This window comes from Falco punctatus (assembly GCF_963210335.1).
Source record: "Falco punctatus genome assembly, chromosome: 3".
Classification (NCBI taxonomy): Eukaryota; Metazoa; Chordata; class Aves; order Falconiformes; family Falconidae; genus Falco; species Falco punctatus.
This window is the reverse complement of record NC_137582.1, coordinates 107,625,983-107,644,689: the sequence shown is the minus strand read 5'-3', so window position 1 is coordinate 107,644,689 and position 18,707 is coordinate 107,625,983. Positions and strand designations below refer to the sequence as shown.

At 39.2% G+C, this 18,707-nt stretch overlaps 1 protein-coding gene across 1 annotated transcript in view; it reads right to left on the bottom strand.

The window, feature by feature from the left end:
- Positions 1–18,707, bottom strand: part of CFAP74 (cilia and flagella associated protein 74) — a 97,704-nt gene that overhangs the window by 19,314 nt on the left and 59,683 nt on the right. The window contains exons 16-25 of the mRNA XM_080381294.1: positions 16,341–16,407; positions 15,800–15,889; positions 13,733–13,906; positions 11,690–11,864; positions 10,259–10,371; positions 9,287–9,409; positions 8,066–8,187; positions 4,014–4,142; positions 867–954; positions 83–256 (exon numbers count right to left, since the gene is read on the bottom strand). Of these exons, the coding sequence (XP_080237420.1) occupies positions 83–256; positions 867–954; positions 4,014–4,142; positions 8,066–8,187; positions 9,287–9,409; positions 10,259–10,371; positions 11,690–11,864; positions 13,733–13,906; positions 15,800–15,889; positions 16,341–16,407 (1,255 nt within the window). The remainder of the gene's footprint in view (positions 1–82; positions 257–866; positions 955–4,013; positions 4,143–8,065; positions 8,188–9,286; positions 9,410–10,258; positions 10,372–11,689; positions 11,865–13,732; positions 13,907–15,799; positions 15,890–16,340; positions 16,408–18,707) is intronic.

Genomic DNA, 18,707 nt, shown 5'->3' with positions numbered 1-18,707 from the left:
TTACATTCACATTGAAACACGGTTTCATAACAATTACATGTATTTTGATGCAAGAAGAGGTGTGTGTGGGATAACTACGTACCTCTGGAAGCCCCACAAATCCAAACTCTTGCGGCAAGATAGATTTGTTTGTTATCCTGACATTTGCCTGCACAGCTTCATGGATCGTACAGAATCCAAAATTTATTTGTGATGGACTGATTTCCAAATCAGAAGTAGTAACAATTGCATGGACAGTAAAATTAACTTTTTTAGCCTGAAACAAATGCAAGAGCACAGGATAAAAAAACCCATCTGTAAGGGCAGGATTTAAGTGAATTGTCATCTGAAAAGATAACAGCAAAAAGTTATTCTACTCTAGTCCTTGACAATAACATGTGTAACATGTCTACATAACAAATGTAAATATCTATCTAGGCCTCCTTGTTTTCCAAAAATAAGCAGTAGGAAACATCTTTGATAAGTAAAATTAAAAAAAAATAAAAATCTGTATCTCAAATTCCACACGCTAGAATGGAATCACACCTGCATCTTCAGGAAAATGTAAACTGTAAGAATATGCTGCACCTGCAGTACACATCAGAATACAAAGATTGTACTATGGTATCTAATCACTCTCTGGTACGAAATAAGCTACTGGGGAATAGATGAGCGCTAATGAGAAAGGATGTACCTTTCTACACTGTAAACATGCTGACCAGAAGAAACCATCAAATCTGTATTATCACTTTAAGCACCTTTTACTTGTTGAAGTCCTATGATAATAGTAAAGAAGTAATCTAAGATTAGGTATCACTAAGTGAATATTCACTAAAATTATTTCATCTATTTTCAGTCTGATAACCAGCATAATTAAAATCACTAACTTTATCTGCAATCAGTATTGTCACTGGGACTTCCAGAATTCTTGTTTCCTCATTAAAATAGCTCCCTGCATCTTCAGGAAGAGAGTGCCTGAAAATCAAAAATACATTGTTTCATAAAAATATTCTTACTGTCTTTTAGCTAAGGGGAATAATAAAGTTTTGATGGATGTATTTCTGAACAAAAAGTAAAAAATCAAACCAGATACTTAAGGTCTAAAGGTTTTATTATTCACAGCTTTTATTCTTAACACAGTATTTGTGCTCAAATAGGAGCATTCTCACGTATAACTGGATAAGCGTCAACTCCAATGCTTAACTAAAACCTTGTATGCAAATACTAGGGAAAATGGTGGAAGAAAAAGCCAATCAAAAATTAGTGACGTATGAATTTCCACCTTCTGACCAAGAAAAAGAAGATGCAGTCAGATCAGAAATATTACGGACTTGTCCCAGTTTTCCTACACAACGGCATACCTTCAGCCAACCTGCCCTGGGCAGGTACGCACGGCTTGCAAGGGTGCAAGGAAGGTAGAGCAATTGAGCTTGCGTGTTAATGCTGGATTTTTTTATTTTTAAAGACAGGATCTCGCACACAGAGCAGCTCAGGGCAGTTACTCACAGAGGCCTGCATCCATTTATCCTCCTTTCAAATGCCATCCAGTCATTTAACATTCTGAAAAATTTACGGCTTACTTTATAATTGGAATATAAGCCGCCTGCGTCTTTGCTGCAACCACAGCACATACCCAACCCAACCCCACCCAACCCAGGCAATCATTTCCTTTTGACACTGATGTTAGTTAATTACCAGCCAGTCTGCGGCAGAACCAATTGTATCGCATAGCACAGAGACCTAAATAAAGTGAAACAAACTTGGGAGACCAATAGTGTCTGATTATATACCAGATCCGTAATTTATAAGAAGTACGTGGGGCTTCTGTAGCTGAAGCATCTTGCCATCATAAGCTCAATTTCAGAGCTTCAAGCCAAGACAATACAAAAGCTCCAGCATTTTTAGCTTTACTGGTCTATTTATAGTGTCTTACAGCATCCGAGTGAATTGCTTCATATTCTTAGGTCTCCACAGTGATCATGTTCCTACTACTACTACTGGAATTACATGCAATTTTTAAATGTATTGTTAAAGACTAGTTAATGACCAGACAGCACCCACTCAGTCACCATGGTGATCCAAAATCCCGATGGCTGCTATTTTGCAAGTCTGAAATGTGACTTTAGAAGGTGATTTTCCAAGGTGTTGCTAACTTATTTAAAGATAGCAAGGTAGGAATAAAGTACCAGCTTTCACTTTGTCACAGGACATTAGAATAGGAGAAGAAATTCATCTATTACAAAATAATTCAGAGGCGGTAAAAATAACTGTTAACTGTACGTGCACAGTGATGGACTCTAAATTAGCTGTTAACACCTTGGGGAAAAGACACTGAAATCCTTCAGACAGTTCCCTGAAAATGGCATCTTCATGCTTAAAAGCAATTAAAGAGAAGCATAAAAGACAAATCAGATTTAGACTGCCAGCATCTGCAGGACTAGCTCCAAATGCAGAAAACCTAAAAGACGTGGTATTTGGGAATTCTGAGAGTCAGCAGATTAGAGAACAAGTAAACAGAGAACGTCTGCTTCAAACACCCAGGAAGTTATGAGTGTTGTAACATCTGATCAAGCATTTCAGTGTGCGCAGAATACTCGGGAGAACTTCCCAAGCCTCCAGGTATCTATCTGTTCCCTTGGTATTGCTGAATGAGTGTTTCTTTTTACTTTTGTGTTACCTGCAATATAGCTTTTCTATTACTACAGCTTATAGCACTGAGGCAGTGAGGAGGCACTTACAGAAATGTATCACTTGCTCAGGACTTCGCACCAGCTTGTAGCAAGCTCAGCTTCCCTGTCACACATGCACCCCCCCTGTGCGCTGGGTCTTTTAAAACTGATCCGTATACTGAAACAGCCAAATACTTATTTGTGTATCAGAAATGCCTTAATCTCATCAAATCTCCTTTCTGAAGCTTCCCCATTTTTCAAAGGAAGATTAATGTTCTAAATCCAAGCTATGCTTCTATCCACTCAGTACGCAGCACAGTGCTTTACAGCATCCGAAGTTTAGGAACTGAAAAATGTCACGATAATGGTTACTGTTGTTGTAATCTGATCGGATTTGAGATGTTGGAAGAACTGTAAATACTTCCAGTTCTTTGAAAACTAACCTGGTGAAAATTTCAAAATCAGTGATTGCCTCTCAGTTTAGAATCCAGAGACACTGAGCACGTCAGAGAAGACCCAAATATACACTTACATCAAAGGGACTACATAACCTATATGAAAATAGCAGCAGGTTTGCAGCAGCAATCAACGCAGAAGCTGCTGAAGTACTTGGCTCTACACCAGAATTAGGTTTTATATCATTTAATTTATATTTGAAAAGAAATGTCCTGTTAAATTCTTTAGGATGGCAATGATGAGGTAAATAAAACTAACAGTGATCAACAGAGGCTCTTGTATTTAAATTTTTAAAAACCAGAACTCTTCGTTTCCAGTAACTGAGTTATGTTTGTATATGTCGATGTGCCATGAAATGGAGAAACTTGCTGGGATAAGGCTTTTAGCATCTTAGAAGACGTCATATAAATTGCCACATGAAATTCAAGACCAATACATCCATATTTTGAAGAAAAATGTAAACAGGCAGGAGAGAGAGGAACAGGAAGCCCAACCATTCTTACCTTAATTAGCAAGCACAGGAGTTCTTGTCCAGAAATTATTTAATCAGTGATCCGTGAAGTAGCCACCTGCCTAGATAACCTCTCTCTCATATGAGAATAGCTTCCCCACAGAAATGGGAGCAGCCTACCAGGAACGCAACTGCTAAGATTTTCACACTACTGCTGTCACCACAGGAGAAGCATTTCCTCACAGGTATGTGATCCAAGTTAATTTCCTCCTTGAGCATCTGGCAACTTTTAAGGGGGAGAGCAGGGGGGAGCGGAGGCCTGCCTTGACACCAGCAGCGTGAAGTCCAGCCTGCTACGGTGTGAAGGAAAAAAAACCCCAACTCTGCTCTGCTTTTCCACTGACAGCTTCCTACAGATATTGTCTTAAATACTGAAAAGATTAGTGTCGTTAGATTACCTGGGCAGAAACTTAAGTCGCACACTGAAGGATGACTGAGCTTGAATGTAACCTGTTTTTGGAAGCAGCTCCATGTGCTTACTCAATCCTTTGCATACTTCAAACTTCAAACGCAGCGTGGCTTTTGCTCTGCAGACAGATCAGACATGCCGAGGTGGCTGTGAGGCCGCCTGCACAGCCACCTCAGCAACATTTGCTCTTGGAGTTTGGTTTCCTCCCACCCGCACCCTCGCACCTCTGCTCTACATTACCATTATAACAACTGTAGGTACACCTAGCTGTATTTCAAGAAATATACACAGCTGATTGGAACATAAGTGCAGCACAGCAGTAAGTCAGATCAGGGGAAAATCAAAGCCAAATTATTGTGAAATATCAGATAATTATTTGCTCCGAGCATAATTTCCTCTGACTGAATCAATAGGAATGACTCACGTAATGTTTGAGACACCTAATTGATCCTAGCTGCAGCAGAGAACCCACTCAAGACTCAGAGTAGTCTTGTCATGCTGGATCTAGGTTATGTAACAATTGCTGGTGGGTAGGACGTAACAAATAAAAACCTGTTATTCTGTCTAAGAAACAGAAAAATGAAGACCAGCGACCCCCAAGTGGGGCCAAGGGTACCTAGATGCTGCTTAAGCGGCTAACAAGCACTTGAAGTCCCAGCCTGTAGTCAGAAGAATCAAAACAATGAACCTGGAAGTGCAAAACACACCTAAAACATCAACACGTACCCGGTTTGTGAATTCCATTCATCCTCTTTGTCATAATTATCTCAAAATTTCAATACCAAAAATTAAGCCTGTACAGGCAGGAAAAGAACCCTCAGACTCAGGGGCAGGGGGGAGGCAGGCCTGTCTTATCCCATAAATGCACTGAGAACACTGCTGCTGTTGGTCTTTCTCCCCAAAACTGTGGTGACTTTTTTAAACAGATGTGAATTCACAGTGCTCTTGTAACTTTCCCTCTAACAGCAGAGATCCCGCAGGGCTAGAAGTCATAGCGTGGCTAAGCTGAGACTGCCAGTTCCTCTGCTAAAACGTGTGATCAATCTGCCCTATGAATGGCATCTTGGAAGTTAGGAAACATCTCCCTGTTCGCTGAATTCTGGCCATATTATAATGCAGCGATAGCCACAGACCATACCTTGCCCTGGAATTGTATGTCTAAGTGCAAAATTGCCAAGCAATTTACAAATATTTCAGCTTGTCATTTTCCTTCTCTTGGACTGGTTTACAAGCTGCCAGTCCAGATGGTCTGCTCTAAATCAACAGCTATAGCATGTGGTACCGGGAGCCTGCAATGATTTCTGACTGTTGACAATCTAAAAGAGCTATATACTACTTCATTAAATCAGTGCAGATTATAACCTGCCAAAGAAATTACTTTTCAAAGCGATTTATACTGGACAGGATTCTGATAAGAAGATACTTCCACCCTTTCTGCTGCTGCTTTACGCTTTCTGATTACTGTATTCTATGTGACCAGAAAAAAAGCCCAAAACCCCAAACCAACCCAGTATTAACTAACATTCTGCGATTCTACTGAGCTTGCTGGGGCACTTAAGTGCCAGAGCACTTGAAAATTTGATCTGCTATTTATGCTGTAGACTACAGTGTCATCGATTGCTGCAGCAATAAGATATAGGCAAGTTCTTTATGCTCTGCTGTCAGATGTTTGTGTGTACTGGAGCTGGACAAAATGCTATTCTAACCATTCATCTCCCTTGGGTTGGGGTCAGATTTTGCCCCAAAAATCTGAAGAATTATCTCACTACGAGTTTTAAGGTTGTTTGGGGTTTTTCCGATTGTTTTTTGTTTGTTTGTTGTTGGTTCTTGGTTTTTTTGCTATAACTAGTTAGGGATTGGAGCAGAAATTTGTAAGAATACTCCTGAAGAGCAGCATTATTTAAGTATCTCATTAACACTTAATTAAAGTACCTGCGTTCTGGAAGTTATGCCAATAAGATTTCACATCTACTGGCTTCAAACTTCAGTTCTCACTAGCGAAGGCATTTCAGCAGCTGTCAGACAAGCAGCCTTTTCAGCTGGGCTGCGGCAAGTTTACCTTTGGGCTCCCTCAAGTGAGTGGCTGCTCCCAGCGTTAGCTCAGACAGAGCTGTAGTAACTCTAGCTGATACACAGCTCCCATGTGCAGCCATTGTAACAACCCGTTACCTTTGGTTGTATCCTGACAGCAGTTTGGGCGCTTCTTTGCTTCCCTGATAACTGTCCTGGGCTCGGGATCCTGGGTCTGTGTGTAGCTCCAGACCACAGACCCTAGTGAGAGGACCTTTCCCCAGTTTTTCACTATCACAATTAAAATGCAGCAACTTACTACTCTAACTTAAGAAATTTTTCTTGACTGATAGTAGTTTATAGCTATTTTCAGCAGTTTAAATTCATTCTGTTTGAGAAGTGGTTTGACATGTACCGTGTAACAATGAGGAATCCTCTTTGATACACGCTACATAATATTTTCAGTAGCTACTAGAGGAAAAAACTTCTCAGGCATCATGTCTGAATGACAAAATGTATCTACTTTTGCAGCATAAAATGTTGAGAGACGTGATGTTCCTGCACACTAAATACTTTGAATTTCAGCCCAAATGACTGTGTAACAAAGAAAATTTTCCTAACTGTGGAAAATTGGGTGATAAATCAAAGACTTGATTTGCCAAGGTACGAAGGCCAGTACACTGCGTATTAAGTGCTCTTAATTTAGTGAAACTTGGCAAAGGATCAGCAGGATTTTTCCCTCAGTTGAGAAGTTTTGCCCTAAGCAATTTGACAGCTTCTATCTTTGGGATCCCCTTGAAATCTTAAGTTTTCATTAGGAGAGTTATTCTGCTTCTATACTTGCAAGTTTTATCCCTGGGTTATCTAGACCAAGTAAAATCACTTATATAACAACTTGTGCTTGTCATATCTGTAAGCTGAATTTCTGAGATAACAGCTTTACTCATTTCTTTCCAACTGTGAAGAATCTCTGCAGTCTGTAATTCTGGTAAGAGGTTTAGAATGGATGCCTTCTACAGAACCAATCTCTCCCCCACCCTCCCACAAACCCACCCCAACCCTATTTAAAAAGAATCTAAGAAATGCAAATTGTTAAAATAAGCGCTCAATAGTGACTGCATTAGGTGGAGAGAAGACACCCAGCACCTGAAGACAACTGAGTAAAAGATCATACAACTACCCTCTAATAGCACAAAATCTCTGGCAGCCAATCAGCTGAAATATTATCTTTATATTAGAGTGCAAACAGAACCAGTCTCCGGACATCACTGACTTGGACTACAGAAACACCCAGACATTTTATCCCCTGCACATTGCTATTTGGTCACTAGCTGTGTACTCACAAGGTATCCTGTCACTCCAGTGCAGTGCTAAGGCCTGTATGGGTTAGGAAAAGTTGTATCCTTCCCATTTTATGGTAAACACAAAAGGACTGACACGAGTTATCCAGCATTGTACTCCAAATCTGGAAATACTGGTGACTGACCTTCTCAATAAAGAACAGTTGGCATGCGGCTGGCTTCCAGACTGTAAGTCTCCCATGGACTTTAATTAAAGGTAAAATAGCTGAGAAACAACAAAATACTCTTTCCTAAATTTTCCTGGCTGAAGCAATTATACCCAATGTGCACTTAAGTTTAGACTCATTTATCTCCCTAATGCTCAGTGTGCAAATCCCACACGATGGAACTTGGTGGGGCTGCTGTTCCCGAGGAACTTGACAGTTCTACCATAGAACAGGTACAGCACAGGGTATCTTGCAGCAGCATGTATTAACCCAGATACTTCATAGCTACGGCTAGTCTTGGGAATCTGGGAGCGTAGGGTACCCAATTCCAATTTCCACAGCAGCGTGGAACTTGGAGGACTTTCAGGATGTCCTCCTGGAACACCAGAGAAAAACCCAAACTGTTCTTCAGCTTCCTGGGACAAGATGGGTCTGGCACAACAGAATCTCAAGACATCATCTAGTAGCTGAAGATCTCATTATTTAGCCATAGCAAGGCAGCTGCGAATTAAAGGGTAGCTCACCTGCTTTGAATGACAACGCAATCCTGATAGAGTCGGTCATACATACAGATCTTTAAATCAACGTTGGGATTGGGCACCCAAACCGGCACATCAACAGAAACCCCAACGGCACTAAAGCATAGCTGTTAATACATAAATCAAGAGTGCAATTATTTTTGTTAGTCTCAAATTCTTACTGATCTAGACAGAACAAGACTTTCTGCTATAAACTAGAGCTGAATAAAATATTCTAGTATTCATATTGCAACAGGTTCTTTAATTAGGCAAATCATTCATAAAATAAAACCTAGGTGTTATGGTGTCCCAGCAGGAAAAAAAACTGTACTTTGATTTCAATTCTTTGATAGGGAACATGAAGGAATTGCATGCATTGAAAAGAAATATTTAAAGTGCATCTAGCTTAAGTGAATATGCCGTAATTCACAAACTTGAGAGACTGCAGCTTGTTTAGCCAGCAGAGCAATGCTGTAACAGCAGCAGTGCTGCACTTGCTGTAATGACCTCAGGTCTGACAGCAGTGACCACATAGCTCAGACTTGGACAAAATGACCCTGCAGGAGCAGGAGAGGGTGCCCACAGGAGCCTTTGGTACGCATCTGCAGCTCCTTTTGTAGACTACTCCATCTGTAGACCATGGAGAGAGCCAAGACTGGCCTACTGAGCTTCTTGGAAATTTTTCTTTTTTTTTTTGGCAAGCTTCTGTGAACTGTTCCCAGGCAGAATTTGGCTTCCAATGAAGTGTAGAATCAAAATATGCTGAAGTGGTAACTAAAGTTGTCATCTCTTCCAGCTTTCACACATCAGTTTCACTACTGCACGCTAAATAATTCCAATTCTGATATATCAGAAAGAAAATAAACTACGTGGGTTGGGAATAGAGGGGAATTAGATGTTTTCCAGTATGATGTCTGATAAAATGGGAATATCAGGATTATTTGCACAGAAATTTAAGGGAACCAACAAGTTTAACAACCATACTGCATCAGAAAGAAGGACCGTGATTTACAGTTACCTCCCACCAGAGCACATAATACTTGATCACGTGGTACCTCATTGTTATTACTTAGAACGTTCATAAAACATATCTGTCCTCTAACTCCTTCTCCTGTTTTTAATATAGGATTTTTGAGCGCTCTTAATTCTTGGGAAAAGCAGAAGTAGGAGGACTCTAAACTCTTTTTCTACAGTGTTTTGAAGCAAGTCTTGCACAAAATCACTCACTGGTTTGCAGTCTGAGTTGTCAAACATGATCACAAACTCTGCCCGCACATCTCCAGGGATAGCTGGGACAAATATAATCTGAAGTTTGACTGAGCTGCGGGGTCCAATTTCACCTTCAGTAACCTAAACAAGAAGTAACATGTTTTTAATGAAAATACTATATTACTGTAGTTGGCTATAGACTGTATTGAAATAAAGAAGCACTATATACTCATACTATACAAACACTCTACTACACCTAGCTTGTAACCAGATTGAACACACTATGCAAGAGAAAAAATAAATAAATCAGTATTAGTAGCTCCCTAGGAGGTTTGTTGTGGGGAAAAGACTTGGCATGACACATGGTTTCGCAACAAATCTTACTGAGTCTCCCCTGTTACTGCAGGAGTCTGTATGACAGCTAAATAATGTGGTTTACCAAAGTGTTTCCATCATGTATTGGGGAATGTGTAACTAAAACATGGAGAAGCAGCCTTCTGCAGCCATTCAAAGATCTGCTCTGCTGATTGCAGCACTGAGTCCACCTGCCTTTCGTATGCATAAGAGGAAGCCATAAATGCTAGTACCACCAGGATCTGCGCTCTCATACCCACATTTTGTAATATGGCTCAAGTCTGACATTTCCCAGACATTCTTCCTGCCCCATCTTTTGTGTTGTCACCAGACTTTGTGTAACTACAGAACAACACAGCAGAAAAAAGTTTCACATACACACATACACACAGAGTTAAATTATGGAAAACGTAAATTTATACAGAATCTGTCAGCTCAAATAAGTCAAATAAGATCAAAAGAAAGGGCAAATGTGTCATGTGATTTCATTTAAAGAATTAATTGTAATATAGTGAAGTCCAGCGGGCTTGAAACCGATCATGCACCTAACCATTTCCCACCAGAGCCAAAGCAATGTATTTAATGTAGGCTTAGACTAGTGAAAACCTTGGATCCGTATCTCAGGGTATTCATTACCTTTCCAAGCATGATTTCCACTGGTGTTTCTTCAGGCGAAAGTTCCACTACATTATGTGCGTTGTCTATGTCTAGATCTGATCTGGAATGTGATATATCTTGACCAAGTTGTTCTGGGGAAGAAAAAAAACCAAACCACAACCAAAATCCCACAGAATGCTGGATGTGTGCATCTAGTCACTTATCAAAAATAACAAACCGGGCAGAAGTACATTGATTTTGGTCAATATTGCAAATCAAGTAACGTATGCCAGTGATGGGGAAACATAAATGTCTAGAAGGCGATTTCTGTTTGGCCATACAACTTTGCCCTACCCTAGAAGCCTACCTCAGGCACCTGAGCCTTCCACTACAGAACACCAATATTGATGTTTCAGTAGGACAAAGCGTATACTGGAGGTTGTTAACATCAAGGAACGCAAATTCAGCTGAAAGTGAGAGCTGGGCTTTAAGAGCAATTTCAGTGGGACAAAGCAAGGCAGTGTGGAGGACTCGCAACACAAGTGAAAGTGCTGCTTCACTTTATGCTCAAAACAACTGCAATAATAAGCACCTTTTAAATAAACAGTCTCCCACTAGGGCTTCAAAGTGCCTTAAACTAATGCATCACGAGAGAGATGAAGCTAACGCTGGACTCCATGGCAGTACTCAACTGCAAACCATATCCTTCACGTTAACCAGGAAAAAGATCAGAGTGTCACAAGGTATGTTAATGTGCCAAAGCAGTGGATTTTTTTTTTTAAGGTCTGAAAACATCTTTACGTGTTCTTTGGAGACAGCTACTGTGATTTATGGAATCGCTCCATTTCACAATACAGATCCCAGATTTAAAAAAAGCAAGCCACCCACTACCTTTTCATGGAACTTTTAGTTTCCTGCAATTGGAAAGATCAACATCGAGACGTAATGTTAAAGAATACAGATAATAAAGAAATCAAGAAAGTCTTTCTTCTACAAGACTGGATTTTATTAAGCACCTGGTAAACATCAGGAATGAGATGGAAAATGTCTGAGGAGGTTCATCTTTCTGCTTCCTTGTTCCTAGAACCACAGACTATAAAAATAAACCTGTCATGTGGATTTCTATTCTGAGAAGTGGGTATTCAGTTGCTGAGACAAGAATGATAACAATTTTGTAGTTTCTGTAAGCCAGTTGGGTTCTGTATTCTTCTGAGACTGAATTGTTGATCGCTAATGAGAAGTGAGATTCTCTGCTGCTTTTGATATAATGGTGTCAGTACATTATTTTTAGTCATTTTTTTGTGAGGCAGCATACAAAGAACTCTAACATTACTACTAGAGTAATGAACTGCTTAATTTACTGAGTAACTCTGCAAACTGAATTCCACAGTTCATTACAGGAAACCCTACAAATGGATAATGCTTGGCCTGGAAAACTGCACTGGCTATTTTCTAAGGTAGTCAGCTTACCTGCGGAACTACTGCTCCGGCTTGTCTCAGCTCTCTGCTGCTCCACCTGGGCAGCACAGCAGGTCACTTCCTTACTACCCTCAGGACAAACTTGTTCCTTCTTCTCAACTGCAGCTGTCACAGGACTATCGCTGTTTTTCTTTACAGGGACATCGTCACTGAAGTGTTCAGTAACCTATTAGAAAACAAAGAAAAAAGTATTTTCAACTGTGTCTGCTCATCTAGCTTGCATCAGCTCCAGTTTTATCAAGCAGTTGCAAATCAAACTTGTGTTTTCTTGCAACTGTTCCACATTATAAATGGAGAAGTGTGCTGCACTTTCTAAAAACTACACATTCTCCTAGACCTTTATGAACGAGCAGATTTAATTTTTGCTGGCTGCCCAAAACAGGTAAATAATACAACAGGAGCAATACAGTGTCAGTTATTTTACAATTAACAGAACTAACATTCTTCTCGTGGAAACACAGGCAGTTCTATGTCAAAATTAGGTCTGCTAAAACTAGACTTCCGTTTATTACACACCTACAAAGGACAGAATACAGAAGGGAAACCATGGATACAGACAGTGTTATTTCACAAATTCTATTATTTGAACCATGCTTTTAATGTAAGGATAATATATGAGTTGAAAACCGTGGCAAATAGCTCAGCAGTTTCACTGTACGTAGTATTTAATGTAATGTTTCAAATGAGAGGTCATGTCTTTTCTTGGAACTTAAAAATTTGCTAGATTATCAAGCAGAGAATTTTGAAAACCATCTGAGCCAATTGTTCTTCAGCAATCAAAGAAATTAAAAGACTGCACTGATGGAAAAAGGATAAAGACTCTGCACTGAGCTTACAAGAACATACAGGCACTTCATAAAAGATACACAGCCTAGTAGTGCTATTCTCTCTGGTCAAGGACCTGTGAAATCTATCTGTTTATGTGTACTACCTAGGCAACACTTGAGGAAAAAGGAACATTTATGATAGTGATATTCATCAACACAGGAATTACAAAACACAAGCTCCTACCACAGTGAGCGGTTCATTGCTGTTGGGGTTTTTTTTGTTTGCTTGGGTTTTTTTAAAATCTGAAAGTTTCCCCACTTTAAGAATGAACTCTACAACTTATTTAGCACATCTTCAGAGTTAAGTTGTTCCGACTACTCAAAAATCCGGCCCACAGTGCTGACATGCAAAGACAATTGTATGCATGCTTTCTTGTGTCTTTCACTTAAAACTATCTGCTACATGGAGGAGTACAACTGTTAGGATTCCTCCGTTTTCTGTCAGCTTTGAAACTGGCATGCTGTAGGAGCAACCATCAGGTCTAACACCACACATTTTGTCAGCTCTGCACCAAGTGTCTGAGTCTTGGTACATTTCTCCAGTCTCTGCTTCATTCCCACCCAGGACATTCCACAGGACACAGTATTAGAATCATTTGCATTCATTCCACTATTGATTGGAGAGATCCTCTTCAATTTTTTTCACACTATTTATTATTGTTGTTTTCAGGCAACAGCCCTCAATGGGATTATTAGTCAAACGACGACAGCTCCTTCCCTTCTAACAACAGCTGTCAGTAACTGTGACTGTCCTTTGGGCAGCAAGGGAAAATCACAGGCTAGTGCTCCCATTTGTCATTACTCCATTGCTAGTTTTGCAACTGTTAGCATTTCTCTTAAGTCCAGGAGTTGGGACTTTAAGTGACTCTGCCAGAATCTCCTCTTAACCAAAGTATTTTTTCCTAATTTTCATGGATGTGGAGAAGATAGAAATCATTACATAAATGACTGAAATGTTACAAAAAATTATCACTGTTAGTTTCCCCCCTACCCCCTAAATAATTTTAAATTACTTAAATTTAAATTTCTCTTCTGATAGTTGGGGATCTAACAGATTGTATCAAGACAGGCCAGCTCAAACATAAACAAACTACTAAAGGTTGGAGCAGATGATCTTCCAAAGCCCACTCCAACCTGAGCTATGATTCTACCACACTTTGCAAAGCAGAATGTTTCTGTTGATTTAGGGAAATCCTTTTGAACCTACCATTCTTCCAGGAGAAGATTTTTCTGTTGCTCTGCATGTACTACTGTCACCTGCTGACATCTGAACTTTGAATCTTGTTCCCAAAGCTCCACTGTTTGTCAGGTTGATGGTCCGTGAAATTGTCTCTCCCACCACATGGCTGCCGAAGTCAATGAGCTCTTTATCTAGTGCCAGCTGTAAGAAGATAAACCATTATTTACTACTGTCCTAGATAGTCAGTAATGTCAATTAAATGAGCATCCACCTTTTCAAGAATAAGACTTTGCATTTCTTATTATCATTTCAAAGACCGTATCAAATAATGACATGAACTGCGGGTATCCTTCTGCCTTCTTGCAGCAGCCAACTCATTAAAACAATGTCATGTTAAACTGAGCCCCTTCCATCGCAGTCCGCAAGGGGAAAACCAGGCTAAATTCTGCTCATAGTAACAGCTTGCATAAGCCTTTAGGTCGTTACTCTGGAAACAGGTAATATTTATGTACCAATTCAGCACTGATATTCTTGTATTACAGAAAAACGGTTTTCCTAGCATCAAGCTGAGAAGCAAGCAGCATTTAACATCATATAGTGACTATGTATCAGTTTGTAACACATCCTGCCTTGTTTCTTTGAGCTATCGTGGTTTACAAGGAGTTTATGAAGTAATACGCTGCTTCATAAAGAATTTTTAATGATTTTGATAACAAAAGGCTTGTTATTCAAGTTCAAGCATCAAAAAGACAAAGGCAACTTGGTTGCTTGTTAGTATCCTGCTTACAGCTGAACTCTTCCCACTTTCAGGGCATAAAGAACAGGAGTTCCTGGGTGTAATCAGTGCCCCACGCTGGTATGAACTCTCTAGATGAAGAAAACTCCTCCTCTGACCAAAGCTAAACGTGCTGGCTTGCAGCTGCATTGTGCAGACTCATCTTCAGGATCTTCTAACTGGAAACCAACAGAGTCCTATACACATACTCAGATTTAAGATATCACATATTGCTGTAGGAAGCTAGAATGATATCACAAGTGCTTAAAATGAAGCACATCCTTAAATATCTTACAAGAATGCTAATATAATAATTATAGCGCACTAACTTTCAGTTACTTCCCCTCTTCTATTTTCTGTGTAACAGATTGTTCTTGATTCATTTCCCTGTGCACAAAATTTTCAACATGTTGTCCGGTAAAGAAACTTTACATGCAATCCTATTCATTCAATTTACTAAAATCTAACAATCACAAATTCCAGGAAGACACTCATATGTCTAAACACCTTTTAAAAATTATTTGTTATTATTACGTATGCTCCCAGCATGCCCCAGATTTTGTATTTCTAGTCTTATTCTGATACTGGGTGTCTCCTTGCATAATCTTTTCCCTCTAGCATTGTATATACTCATCTATAGTTTCTTTTGGCCTATAAAGCTACTCTTAGCTGTGAAGGAAGTAATTTAAAAACAAAGCTGTTGCTTTTATCAAATACTTTATTCAAATTAGCTCATAGGAAGTTAGGGTATCTAAAAACAGTTAGTGCAGGCTGTATTTCCAACTCTTAAGAGTAAACATATTATCTTCTTCACCTAAAATTCAGTATAGACTTCTCAAAAGATTTTGAGATGCTGAAAGGAAATGATACATGCTTTTGACAAATGCCAGAAAAGATAGAAAGATATTATGTGGTTTTTGTCTACATAGAAAACTATAGAATCAACTACTGCAGGTCTGGGATGGAATTTCCAAAAATTCCAATGAAAAAAAGATAGTTCATTTCCAGCCAGCGTTTCTCTTCCCAGTGTAACACCATGTCATCCACTTCTGAACAGAACTACTGCAGTCAACCCCAACCTGAAGTTAAAGCTACAGTTCACGGTTAAGTAAACCCATTAAGGTAATTTTGTATAAGGCTCACTGTAATCTGGGAAGCTAAGGAACGAATCATTTTCTGGAAAGAAACTCTCCATTTAGAAAATGAAAAAGAAAGAAATTTAAATATTTCTTGCTAAATATTTTCAATTATGTTTATGCTATCACACATTTTCTATTACTGTTGTTATACTGACTCTGAACATACTTGAAGTCACTTACAATGCATCTCTTGGGTGTACATTTCAGTGGAACAGAAAAAGAACCTGTCTGTGCCATAAACATGACTTCTCCTTCCAGGGTTTCATTTATCTGGAAAACAACAACAAAAAAAAACCAACCAACCCAACCAAGTAATCCTGAATGATTCAGCCTGTGTAGCCTGGTGAAAAATATTTTCACTCATTCTGAGTAACATACCTATCTCTACAGATTCTACATTTCTGCTTTAAAATAGTTTTGGTAACTGCCTGGCTAAGTTTAGCTAGGCGGTATTATAGATCTTTTTGTTTGGAGCATGTTTCAAAACATAGTCCAAGAATACTTAGTGGCAGGCATTCTAAAACGTGTGCTCAGAATATGCCTTACGACAATTTAACAGAGCTGGAACATGCACGCAGTCGTTCATTACAACACTGCCTTGCCTAGGAATGTCGTTTCCTTGTTAACAGTTAAGAAATTAAATTAATGATGCTTTTAATCAGACTGCTGGATTATATTAGGATTCTCATAATTGTGTAACTTAGCACTCTGGTACACTTACCATTGGCTTAAATGTTACCACCAATTCACAGGACATTCCAGCAGACATTTTGCCGGGTGGGTCAAAACTGTGGAGATAATTAACATAAAACTCCAAATTAAAGCTATGTATGAAACATCCAGCTCCTACTCTGGTAACAATAGCAGATCTATTTTTCCCCCCCCACTTGGATAATTACTTGGAAAAGTGAGAATGAGCGACAGATTAATGAAAAGCTATAGAACCCTGCTGCAATTGTAAGACTACAAAGGCTGACTCTTTATCGAGGCTTTACTCAGAAAGCCTTACAAGTGCTTTTAAAAGGCAAGACTTACTGCCTTCGTGCTACAGACAAAGAGCCTGCAGGCAAACAGGTGAAGCTGAGGCTTGGTAATATCACCAAGAACAGGGTGGCCCAATCGCCTATTCAAACAGCGAGGAAGCTTCTCCTGTCACCCATTGAGCGTTGCTCTGTAACATCTCCCCTGTCCAAACAGGAAATTAAGTGGGGAAAAAAACCCAGAAGGTAGCTGCAAACAATTAGAGAATGTGCTGCTCGCTGCAAACTGTATCAAAATTATCTTGAATAGAAACTGTCACTCATTTCAATGCCTCATTTCACGGTCTCTGTGATGCAAGCAAAATGCCCATCAGAAGACAAAAAATCTCACAGCTGCACTCTAAATGAAATTATCAAGGCATGACTGGAGACCTGTTCTGCCTGACGGAAACAGAAAGGAAGATAAGACAAAATAGATAAAAAGTTGTTAGCCGTGGGTATACCTGATCAAAGTGAAACACTGAAACAATTTTAGCAAAACAAAATGAAAACCAAAACAAAAGCAAGATGAAACATTTTTAAACAGAAAGGGGAAACGCTGTTCAGAGTTCAGGAGCTTAAAATGTGAACAGGGAAATAAGCATCTGTATAGTGACCTTCAGAACAGGTCACTAGCAGTTTCCCCTGAGAAAGACTCTAAGGAATAGCTCCTTTATTTCAAACGTTACCTTGATAAAATATTTATGATTTAGAGCACAGGCTGCCAAACACACAAACACACAGAGAACCACTATGCTAAGAATAGATCCTCATTGCATGAGGATGTAATAATGCTCATTTTAACCATTAGAATATAGTCTTTTATTAGCAAATGTAACATCTGTCACTAAACAGTTCTCAAGTAGTAAGTCTACAACTACCTGTGCAAATGATGCAGAGGACAACTGATACCATGGCAGCTTAGATGTACTGAGCATTTTCAAAAAGCTTGGTAAAACTGTTTTGTGACAAACAATTTATGTATGGTTCTACCCGAGAAAAGATAATCATTATACAGTGTAAGGACAGTGTCTGCAAATCTGATCTGTGCTCTTCAAATTATTAATAATATGACAAAGGTTAATAAGATCTATATGTTATTTTTGCTATCTATCTATCTATCTGACAAATGTATGGATGTCCAATTTACTTGAAAAAACATGAATTCATCCCTCAGACATTGAAGAATCATTGACTCTTTCTATTCACAATACGTAGAGTTTCATTTGTCTTTGGAGAGTACTTTGAAAGGCAATTATATCAAGGAAAGACCTAGGCCTTCCAGAAAGAGTTCTTTCATTTTTGGTCACAAATCCAAGGTGCAGATTTAAAATATTGAATTGTCCAACACACTAAATGAGAAAAAAATCACCTAATAAATCGGTCTTTGAGAGCCTGAAACCCCTCTCATTTTGTCAGAAGATTAGTTAGCTTCAGGCTTTGTAATAGAAATTAAATTTATTGTAAGTCAGTCCAAATTAAACCGACATACCTGATTTCAAAAGGAGAAAAAAACTACATTCATACTCGGCCAAGGACCAGAGCAAGTTTAAAAGCTTAAGTGCTCTGCTGTATTGTGGTCAATTACGCACCTCCATCAGCCTGTGACTGAAGTGCTAACCATCTCTACCAAGATCTCCTACAGCAGCTGGATTCAGACCTTACAGCTCTCCAGTGATTCCCTTCAGTCAAGAACTGTAGCATCTTCACATCCCAGTGTACTCTTAACAGGGACCAAGAGGGCAGGCAACAGCTTAACTATACACTGTAATTTTTCTCATCGAGCAAGCTGGAAATTCCAAGTGCAATCTAGCACTACAAAGTGGCAGTGGGTAGTGAGCTGGAAAATGATCCCTGGAGTATGAAATCAGTTACTGAGGTAATACAACTTATTTATTTCACCGGGATATAATTAAACAGAATTGGTTTCTTCAGGTCAGTCAGCGATAAGAATTGAAGTCTTTATGTAAAGTTAACTTTTTATGTAAGCCAAATTAATTCACTCTGGTGTCTCCTATTTGTCAATAAGGTTCACTTACACACAAACAAGAGCTCTGGCAGTTTTTCAT